The sequence below is a fragment of the Silene latifolia genome, chromosome 10, assembly GCF_048544455.1.
Source record: "Silene latifolia isolate original U9 population chromosome 10, ASM4854445v1, whole genome shotgun sequence".
Taxonomy (NCBI): Eukaryota; Viridiplantae; Streptophyta; class Magnoliopsida; order Caryophyllales; family Caryophyllaceae; genus Silene; species Silene latifolia.
Genome location: NC_133535.1, coordinates 160,331,173 through 160,342,226, shown reverse-complemented (window position 1 = coordinate 160,342,226; position 11,054 = coordinate 160,331,173). Strand labels below are relative to the sequence as shown.

General features: G+C 37.3%; 2 protein-coding genes across 2 annotated transcripts; both read right to left on the bottom strand.

The window, feature by feature from the left end:
• Positions 1–714: 714 nt before the first annotated feature.
• On the bottom strand, positions 715–4,018 carry LOC141606707 (uncharacterized). The gene is made up of 4 exons (XM_074425953.1): positions 3,837–4,018; positions 2,397–3,712; positions 1,806–1,997; positions 715–1,112 (listed from the first exon to the last, which is right to left on the bottom strand). Exons 2-4 carry the CDS (start codon positions 3,603–3,605, stop codon positions 972–974), a joined length of 1,542 nt encoding a protein of 513 aa, XP_074282054.1. The 5' UTR covers positions 3,606–3,712; positions 3,837–4,018; the 3' UTR covers positions 715–971.
• Positions 4,019–5,731: 1,713 nt separating this feature from the next.
• Positions 5,732–10,649, bottom strand: LOC141606706 (putative F-box/LRR-repeat protein At4g15060). The gene is made up of 3 exons (XM_074425952.1): positions 9,005–10,649; positions 8,086–8,280; positions 5,732–6,334 (listed from the first exon to the last, which is right to left on the bottom strand). Exons 1-3 carry the CDS (start codon positions 10,247–10,249, stop codon positions 6,197–6,199), a joined length of 1,578 nt encoding a protein of 525 aa, XP_074282053.1. The 5' UTR covers positions 10,250–10,649; the 3' UTR covers positions 5,732–6,196.
• Between the last annotated feature and the right edge of the window lie 405 nt (positions 10,650–11,054).

Sequence of the window (11,054 nt, the reverse complement as noted above, 5' to 3'; positions counted from 1 at the left end):
GGCCGGGTCGAGTCGGGTTCGGATCAGGTCGTGTTATTTTAGGTTAAATGATGTATTTGGTCGAGTCAGCCTATCCTTCATTATTAAGTCAAATGTCTTAATCTAAACACGAAATCACTTTTATTTTGATTAAGATTAAGCTTAATAATTATCGGGTCATCAATTTAATCGGGTTAATATCGGGTCGGGTCATGTTCGGTTGGGTCACTGAATATCGGGTCGTGTCAGGTCGATTTCGGGCCAAAAAATACTCAGGTTCTATCGGGTCGAGTCAAACTAGCCAACTCTAAGTATACCTCATCTTGTTTGTCCAAAATCACGTGGATTGTATTTTGCATTTCCAATTCCTCTGTAATGGATAATTTAAATTACCTAGCTTCCTAGCGGATGTCAACCAAACAAGTTTGACAATTCACATAAATTGTCCAGTTTATGTGTTTTGTAAAATCATAAAAAATTAATTCTCGGATGCCAGCTAGACGACACACCTTAAACCCATCAACTTAAAATCACGTAAAAACGAAAAGGCAATACTCCGTCAAGGGTAAATAAAAAGGACAGTAACATATATCTCCGGCGGAGTTGACTTAAACATGCCATATCCAACCCGTATCACGTATCCCACCCAGGTTATGTCGTGTCGACATGGCTAATCAAGATGCCGCCGTCACCACGATCACGACCAATACAATGATCCGATGTCATGGTAGATTCGTAGAAAGACGTAAACTGAACATTTATTTAAAAAACAGATGAAACACGGCTGACAGAGTATTCGACAGGAGTCCAAACTGACCAGAGAAGATACATGGAGTATATTTGAGATTTCTAACGACTAAAAAGAACAATCTCAAATAGACAAGGATCCAAGTCCGGACACGGCTCACCAGAAGAGACCCATAAGGTCCATTCCCAACTAAATCTTGCTAAATCGGATACTGTCTCTGAAGATAATAAGCTAAACTTTAAACTTACTGCCACAACAGTCTAATCCTGAAATCAACTTCCGACGGACCCCAGAGTAGGCTTGAGCCATCGATACCTTCGACTTCAATGCCTTTCAGGGGATGCCTCCAGCATTGTACCTTGCGCTTCAGGAAATTCAAGATCGGCTATAAAAACAATATATAGAAACATAAAAGGGATTAGTTCTAGGGAGATGATCCGGTTCGGAAAATGCTGCAGTATACGGTGAAAAACGTGTTTGATTTGGCTATAATACTTTCAGGAATCAAGTTTGACGGATGACCAAGAAAATAAAATTGCATCAAAGCAATCTCCTGAATTTTACTACTCAGAAAATAGGCAAGGCAAAAAACTACACTCATTTCAGCTCGAATAAAATTATAAACAAGAAGACCAACAAAGAATTTAACGAGTTTTGTCGTTTGATATGGTGGAGGGTCATGGATGATATTATGCGCACAATGGTTGAAGACTTCAAGGTATACAATTTTATTTAACGGCGTTCATATTATACATTTATACTAGCAAAGTCATCTTCTCACCAAATAATTCACCATAAATGGGACTTGGTTGTAATGTGGGTAATTGTTACTGTTACTGGCTAGCAGAAGTTAAAATAGAAGGAATTTTGAAGGCATTGGTCTTAGAGGAGCGACGGGAGTAGACCTAAAAACGAGTCATTAGGGTCGGATATAGGTTGGGACTTTGGATTATTTAGGGTATGTTTGCATTTGGCAGGATAAAATACTAACAGCAGTCGATTTTCATATTGTAACAGCATATAACAAAAATAGCATACTACAACTACTACAACCACACCACCATGGAACATGGCATACCTCGGCAGCAGAACTCCGTAAACTTGTTGTTATTGACAGCAAATCAGGGTGGCAAATCAAGAAATATCCATCCAGGGCTGTAAGCGAAGATTCTGTATAATCCAAAGCATGTGTTTCTCGCAACTTTAACTCTCTCAGTTTGTAGGGTGGGCCAGTAACCACATTCCTCAGCTGGTCCTCGTTTACCTTCATCTAAAGAAGCCAACATATCTTCACTATTTTCATCTATAGTTACACTCGGTAGAATTGTATTACCTTCACTAGTAGACACACGACCAAGACACAACTACGATTTGTCGTGTGGAGAAAACATCCCGATTTTATTGTCCCCATTTCCTCTAAAATGTATCCCAAAATTATTGCCCTTTTTTTAAATTTAGTGCGCAAAACTTAGTACACCCAATATTGCCCATAGTTAACTAACTACCACCATCACCACCATAAGATTAATGTCTCAAATCGCCTTTAATTTAAGGGGTAAAATTGGCATTTCATCACTTTTCCTTAAATCCTCCCTAAATAGAAAGGGGGGAAATAAAAATGGGATAGGGGGAGTAATAAATAAGTCATCAAAAGGATATGAGTCCATACCTGAAGAGAGTAAAACAGCTCAACCACAAGAGATTTGAATAAGTTTTCTTCGAGAATCTTCTTTAGCCTAATAAGCCAATTAGTGGTTAAAGACTCCGTCATCATAAAATTCATAATGACCAATGGGAAGAACTGCGCATCACAATCCTCTGGCACTTTGATCAAAGACAAAGAGGTCTCCACTTCGCAGTGGTACCAAAACTCCATCAAGTTAGGGGCATCAATTGTAACCTTAATCAAGACCAAGCTCTCTTCGATTCGAAGTTCCTTCAGCGAAATGCTTGAGATTGTAATGCATTTCAACATTGGGCATGCGGTCAGTACTAAGCTCTCTAATGCTTTAAGCCCATTTGCCAACTCAGTCACAATATCATCTGTTACAGTAGCACTTTCAATGAACAACTTTCTCAAGTTCTTCAATGCAACCATATTCATATTCAATGGCCACGTAACGACCCTATTTGTTCCAAAAAAAACAAACTGTCTAAGCGGGGATACTTTGAATTTAAATTCACCACCCTCGTTCACAATTGTTGAACATGGAAATGAAATTTTTCCAAGATCAGCACTTGTATTGAATTCAACCAAGGGGCAGAAAGAGATAATTCTCTGAAGCAAATCTGTATCAACAGTATCCACAACTAAAACCAGATCCTCGAGAGAGACAAGTTCCATGGTCCCATAATATGGCAGCACAACGTTTATACAATTCAAAACTTTCAATGATTTTGCACGAAATAGAATCTCGGGAAGCCTATACTCTGATGTGTAAGGATAGTGAAGGGAAATATGTAACTCCTCAACTTGGTTTTGCACCGCAATCCTTATCCATTCATCTACCAAAGGTTCAATCTTTTTATCCCCCGTAGGAAGCTGAATGTCAAATTTCCTTATTCTATACTTCCGAGTATCGTATCTTTGCATAGTCTTATCTATGAACCCTAGAAAACTCTGAATCACATCATCATCAACATTGAAACCATTCTCCTTTGAAGAACCCCAATATTCATTCTTATAGTCCTTAAGTTGAAAAACCAAAACCGGAACGGAAGACCAAACCTCATACCACCTCTTAGACAGCACACTAGTGCGTCCCACCTCTTTGGTATCAAGGTTTGAGAGAATACTATGTAGTATAAATTCCGGAAGTTCCGAAATTCTATCAACTGTGCCCTTTTCCATCTTTGCTACATTTTCCCCAAAACCCATGATTTTCTCACAGGAATTTCGTCAAACAGTTGGTATGCACTATCTAAATTCCAGATCTTTAACTAATCTAACAAATACCCAATTCACAGATCATGTTCATATCTTTACTGCAATTTAAAAATCAGAAATACCCATCTAAGTAGATGAATGTATAGTTAATTATGCAACATTTTAATTAATTAAATAAAATGTAAGATAAAAATAAAATAAATAAATAAATAAGGAGTATACCTCAAGGATTTGCATCAATTGAGCACATGGGAAATGCAGCAAATTTCATCATAATTTCTGGGATTTTAGAAAGATGTTGAGCTGGTTATATGCCCGAGGCTTTTGAGTTTTGGTCCGTGATACGGAGTAGTTTTTTAAGGCTTAAACGATTTTTTTCCCGAGCCTGAGAATGCAGCCGAGTTAAAATTTACGGTGAGAGTTTTACTTTTTTAGTGGTTTTAGGTTTTGTTTGACAAGACATTTCAGGTAGCTAATTTGGTTAAAATAACTTATTTAATCAAAATTTCAGCTACCTTATTTTTTTTGTAAGCGTTTGGCGGGTAGCTTATATACCAAATAAGCTACCTAAGATGAAATACTACCTAGAGACTAGAGTAACATTTGAGATTTCAGTTACCTGATTTGATTTGTTTTTACCCCTTAAATTTATACTATTAAATAATTATCATATCCTTTTACGTCATTTCACAAAAATCAGTTACCTTTTTAGTTAGTTTGCCAAACACTTTTTTATATAATCAACTACCTTATCAGTTCCTAGTTTTCAGCTAACTTATTAGTTACCTTTTAAGGATTCAGTTAGCTTTTCTATTTTCAGATACATTTTCATTTATTTTTACCAAACAGAGTCTTTACTCAGTTGAATCCGGACTAAAATGAATAGTCTACGCAAAAAAAAAAATGTCCTTTTTAGTGAAAAGATCTACTGTTGTGCAATATTCAACGGTTGGAACTACTTTCTTCTAATTGAACCCATAATCACTTGTTTAAAAAATGAAAATTCTTACACTAACAACAAGTCGACAACTAACTTGCCAACGGGCTTGGCCGTTTGTCAAGGCTAATTCTAAGATTTCAACGGCACGACATGACACAACACCGTAAACCTGCCATGTAGTGCCATTTCGAGGTTGTGGCACAATGGGCTAACCGGAGCAACAATCCAACACAACCCCACTTCTATTTCTAAGTCTAATACGTATTTTTTTACCTTAGACCATCCCCAAGCAAAAGGTCGACTTAATCGTGTCAATTAGAATTTTACTCTTAATCACTCCTTATTAACTTGACCCATGTTCACCCTCCCAAGCAAAAGGTCACGACCTGGGTCAATTAATCCAATCATTTTCCACTTTCTAACATTTCCAATCATTTTTTACACTCTACCCCACTAAAACCTCTCTCTTACTTTTTTCAATTATTATTTACTCCTACTAACTAATTATACACAAGTTTTTATTGTAATTTTAAAAAAATAAAAGTACTCCAATATATTAAACATTAATTTAATGACGTACACTTCGGAAAAAAAATTATTAAATAACAAAGTTAAAATTTAATAATCGAAAAGCCGATTTCATTGACAATAAAAAAACCGCATACATAATTAAAAAAGCCGCATACATAATTTGAGCAATTAAAAAAAGCCGCATACATTAAAAAAAAAACCGTATACATAATTAAAAAAACCGCATACATAATAAAAAAACCGCATACATTAAAAAAACCGCATACTCTTTGTACTTTTAATGTTAATATATTAGTTTTCTTTTTTTTTATTGGATTTTAAATATTGTAACCAATTACAATTTGACACATGTAAGGTCAATTCTTGGGTCAATTTGAGCAAGTGAAGGTCACCAATTGACCTCTTCTCACCTTTTCAACCCTTGGGTCATCCTAATCTTTTGTTTAAATGTGGATTAAGGTGACCTTTCACCAATTGACCCCCCCAATTGACCTTGCTTGGGGGTGGTCTTATATCATGTGTCACTCATATAGCCGATATAGGTATAAACCTCCAAACAAAAACTTTGTTTTTTGTCATTTTCCTTCTCGAGTCATTTCCTTCTCTTTTCAATACCTCTTAACATGTATGAATAATTGGAGGTGTATACTCATAAAATCTCTTTTTAATAAGAAATTTTGTGGTCTAATCTTTATAAATTTTGAAATAACATATTTTTGTAACAATTAAAGTCAGGCTCTAAAAAAAAAAAAAAAAAACGTCCCAAAAGGCAACCCGTCTTGCTTGTGACCTCTCACAACCCTCTCCCACTCGTCCATTTGTCTCACACGTCATAAGCTCGCAGGAAACTAGGAATACCTAATAAAGCCAAGGGAACAAAAAAAGAAAAAAGAATGCAGGGTTATCTTCTCTAAAATAAATTAATTTTCTACGAATAGAAATATAGTACGTCATTTCTTTTTCCAATTTGCTTTTTTGGATGCATTCGGATGGAACCTCTGTTCTTATCGGCTAAATTCTGAGAACATGCATTGTTGGAGGAGCAAGCGACTTTATCAGCAGAAGATATTCCTGAAATTGCAACTCTTCAGTAGAGTGTACTACTCAGTCACTACCAAGACAACCTTAGCCTAATCTCGAGCTGAGGTGAATATGAAAGTAATCGAGGGGATTCAACGCATTCAACTTCAATGCTTTTCAAGGGATGTTTCCAGCATTGCACTTTTTCCTTGAGGATGCTCAAGATCAACTGTCAAAAAAACAAACGATTGCCAAATTAAGGTTTTAAGGCAAACATAAGACTTAAGTAGGGCATAATAGTTGAAAACTACAGAGTATTTAGTGGGAATGGATTTGGCTAAACAATCTCCTGGTGTTTACTACTCTATAGATAGGCAAGATAAGGAGTATACCCATTTTGGCTCAGGTCACATAACTCCCATTTTCACAAAAACAAAAATATAAACAAAGAATTCCACGAGTTTTAAGTGATTGTTGAATAAAAGTAGGGCATAATGGTTGAAAATATAAGGATTTATTTAGGGTGTTGGATTTCTCAGTCCATATTTTACTCATTTTACTCATTGCAGTACACTATTAACCATTATGCCCCTCTCAATTCCCCTCCCATTTCCCTCATTCTCCCCTTATAATTTTTTTCCTCTCATACTGTATAATCAAACCATGGATGGTGGTGGCTGGCGGCTGGCGGCCGGCACGAATGACGGCGACGCTTGGGAGGTGGCCTGACGGCGGCGGAAGAATTAAAAACCCTCTCAAGCAGCCCTATTGCAGCCTCCCATTTCAAAGATTTCAAGTTCATCTAGGATTTTACCCGTGAATTAAAACACTTCCATTTCTCCTATTGCCCAATTGATAAAATTGGGCCAAAACTCAGTCAATGTTGCACCAAATTGGTTCTTCGACAAGATTATGTTGTGGCAAAGACTTGGTAGTACCTCAAGACATTGAAGATGATTTTTGTGATTGGTTGGTTAATGTGAACGATGAGTTTTCGACAGTGTGGAGGAGTGGCGCGGTATGTCAGGGTGGCGGCCAATCGTCGATTGGCGATTAGGCAGGGTGGAGGAATGGGTGATGGGTTTGTTGGAGAAGGTGGTGGATGAATGGGTGAATGACTGGGATGGTGGACAGGTGGTACTACGAGGAGGAAGGTGGTGGCGCGGCGGCCAATCGTTAGGAATCCAGTAGTGTGCCTGCGGTGGAGTTGTACGGTGGTAGTCGCGGTGGTGGGTGAATCCGTGAATATAATGTAGTATTGCGTGATTTTATTTTTTCTGTTTTTTTCTCTTTTTTGGATGTAGCACACTATTCTCTCTAGGCCAAGGGTAGTAAATAGAAATTAATTGACAAAAAGTATTGAAATGAGTAAAATGTGTACTGCGAAAATAAATTACGTTTATTTAATGGCATTCATAATATACTAACACAACTATCTTTCCTCCCCAATATTTCACCATAAATGGATATAACTTGGAATGAAAATAATTGTTCCTAGGGCATTCAAAATAAAGGAATTGTGTAGGTAGCGGTCGTGGAGTAGTCAAGGGAGTAAGAAACATAAATAGGCCTAGGAATTAGGTAATTCGAGTCAGGTAAGGGTTGGGCCAATTTGAATCCAAGCCATTTTGTATATGTTTACATTCAAGGTTGGGTCATTTAGGTTCGAGTGTTTTATTCTTTCACATAAAGGGTACAAGTCAGTTCAACAACAACAAACATTACTCAAGTGCCTCAATGGCTCCCGCAAATTGCGGGGTAAGGCCCAATTGGGTACACGTCAGTTCAAGACAAGCAAAAATCAAGGCCCAAATGGATTGGGCAAGTAAAGGATCAGGGGACCTAGTTGTGTTTGTCTGATTGTGCATGAGTTGGGTTGGGTCAGGTCAGTTTTGACGAGGTTATAGAGAGGGATAGGGGTAATAGTCAACAACACCCTAGTAAGTAGTAACATATAATAACCATGCAACAATAGCATACCTTAGAAGCTGAATTCTCTAAACCCGTTCTTATTGACAGCACATCAGGATGGCAACACCAAAACAGGGCATCCAGAAAGGCCACAAGTGAAGATTCTGTAGGAGTCGAATCACTTATTCCACAAAGCGTGAACTGTCTGAGTTTGCAAGGTAGCCCGGTACCAGCATTTATCAGTTGGTCGTGTTCGACCTCAATCTATATAAATACCAACATAATCTTCATTATTTTCAACCATAGTTAAACATGGCAAGAGTGTATACAGAGGCGTTTTTAAGGGGTGCAGCTGCAACCCTCATCCAGTTAAGAAATAGGAGTAAAAAATAATTAAAACTAATAAGCTCTGAGAATCAAGACATTTTTCGTTCGATTCTTTGCGTTACAATTTTACTTAAATTTTTCTTCATCATTTTCTTCTGTCTTTTCTTTCCACGCATCTAAACCTTCTAAATTTAAGTGTGAGAACAACTGCCTTGAAAGTGTGCCCTCCCTTTTCCCGTAATTTTTAAAAAAAAGTTATCTAAACCTTCTAAACCTAATTGAAGTAGTGGCGCAATAGTTAATAATGTGCCACAAATTAAAATATAAGATGACTGCCGTAGAAAACACAAATGTTTATATAACACGATTTCACACAATTTTCAAGTATAGATCAGTAGACCCACATACCCCTATAAGAAAAAGTTTTGTTCATACTACTAGAATTATGTTTTAGCTTTTAACGTAAATATTTTGTAGCGTAAACGCCATTGTCGGGATCTTAGTTCCATAACTGCACCCATGTGAACAAATCCTAAAATCGCCACTTATTATATAATACCCACTCAAAAATACACAACCGCAATACAACTATGTTGAAGTCATTTAGACACAAGACAATTAAACATAACAAATAAATCATGAAATAGGCATAAGTTCATACCTGATGAGAGTTGCACAAGTCCATCTTTAGAGATTTGAATACCTTTGTTTCCATGAGAAACATTTTTAGCTCAACAAACCACTCGGTGGTTAAAGATTCCGTCACCATTGGATAGAACTTAGCATTACACAGATCTGGCACTCTGATCAGCGATAGAGAGGTCTCCAACTCACAGTGGTATGAAAAGCTGACCAAGTTAGGAGCGTCAATTGTAACATTCATCAATTCTAGGCTATCAGAATCTACAGATTCAACCTTCAAGAAATCTGGGCAATCTGAAATTTGAAGTTCCTTCAACGAAATGCTTGAGATTTCAACGTATTTCAGCCTTAAGCATGAATCCAATCTTAAACTTTCTAACGCTATAAGCCCATTTGCCAGCTTAGAAACAGCTTCATCTGTGATATTAGCACAACTAAACTCAAGCTTTGTCAAGTTCTTCAACGCAGCCACATTCATTTTCCATGGCCATGGCAAATCCACACAAAGACTACTAAAAACAAACTTTTGAAGTGGATGTGTTTGGAATTTGGATTGCACTATTTCACTACCACAACCTTCAACTCCTCCATCAACTTTTCTCGTCCAAGGAAGTGAAACTTCACGAAGGTATTCGTGTGTAATTTCCAATTCAATCAAAGGACAGGAAGAAATAATTCTTTGAAGCATATTCTCATCTACAGACATTGGCTCTAAACTAAAATGTTTAAGAGAGACAAGCTCCAAAATCTCATAATACGGTAGCACAATGTTTCGACATTTCAAAACACTCAGCGATTTTGCAATAAACAGAGACCCAGGCGGCTCGTACTCAATTTCACCATTAACCTCGAATTCCAATTCCTCAACTTGGTTTAGCACGGCGATGTCTATCCATCTGTCAACCATAGTTTCTAGCTTTTCATCATCTATAGTAATCTCAAGGTACATTTTTCTTATTCTATACTCAAACATGAAGTATCTTCGCATGGTATTATCTATGAACTCCACAAAACGTTGAAGCCTACCATACTCATTCTCATCATTGTCACCAATATCCTCATCTACCTTAAAGTATAGAGGATGAAAAAACAAAACCGGAATAGAAGCCCAAGCAATATACCACCTCTTAGACAAAACACTAGCACGACCCGCCTCTTTAGTATCGAGAATTAACAGAATATTATGCAGGATAAAATCCGGAAGCTCCGAAATTCTATCAACTGAACCCCTTTTCACCTTTGCTACATTTTCCCCAAACCCCATGATTTTCTCACAGGAATTTCGTCAAACACTTGGCATGCACTATCTAAATTCCTAATGTTTTGCAAATCTAACAAATACCCAATTCATAAATCTTGTTGATATCCTTACTACAATTAAAATTCTGAAATACCCATTTCAAACAACTATAATAATCACTATTGTCGACGGCGAACACCCAGGTTTACCCCAAAAAAACAACTACGAGTAAAATATTACAGATTTACAGTTATGCAGCATACTCGATCAAATAAATGAAGATTAGAAAAGAAAGAGAGTATACCAAAAGGATTTGAGCAATCGGGCACATGACATGGGAAATCTTAAACTGATAATCCCCTCAATTTCTGTTCATAATTTATAGGTCAAATCTTTTTACGAACAAATAAGGGTGTTTTCTTTTGCGCCAAAAATGCTAATTTTTCCCCCAAATTCCCCAAGGGCCCAATCTAGAGTTGACAATGGGCTGTGTTGGGCCGGCCCATGTTCCAGCCTATCGTGCCTTCCTCTAAAAATGGCCCGGCCCAAACACGGATATTGGGCTGGCTGTGCCTAACCCACTCACTCAAATACCGCCGTGGCCCGCTCTTGGCACGCCCAGTTTCGTGCTCGGGCCGTGCCTGGCCCCCATGGCTAATCGTGCCCGGCACATGGGCCGGCTCAATAGCCTTAGTATTTTTTTCCCTAAATACTTTTTGATTTATATAAATAATGAATATTAATGATTTAAATATATATTTATTAAATATTAATGTACTTAATGTCTTGATTATTTGATTACTTATATTTTTAATGTGCTAGATTTAAT

Excerpts from the sequence above, each read along its gene's own strand:
- LOC141606707 (XM_074425953.1), bottom strand. The coding sequence starts at position 3,605 with ATGGGTTTTGGGGAAAATGTAGCAAAGATGGAAAAGGGCACAGTTGAT. Across the intron at positions 1,998-2,396 it reads AGCTGTTTTACTCTCTTCAG|ATGAAGGTAAACGAGGACCA; the intron begins GTATGGACTCAT and ends TGGCTTCTTTAG. Across the intron at positions 1,113-1,805 it reads TACGGAGTTCTGCTGCCGAG|CCGATCTTGAATTTCCTGAA; the intron begins GTATGCCATGTT and ends TTGTTTTTATAG.
- LOC141606706 (XM_074425952.1), bottom strand. The coding sequence starts at position 10,249 with ATGGGGTTTGGGGAAAATGTAGCAAAGGTGAAAAGGGGTTCAGTTGAT. Across the intron at positions 8,281-9,004 it reads ACTTGTGCAACTCTCATCAG|ATTGAGGTCGAACACGACCA; the intron begins GTATGAACTTAT and ends GTATTTATATAG. Across the intron at positions 6,335-8,085 it reads TAGAGAATTCAGCTTCTAAG|TTGATCTTGAGCATCCTCAA; the intron begins GTATGCTATTGT and ends TTTTTTTGACAG.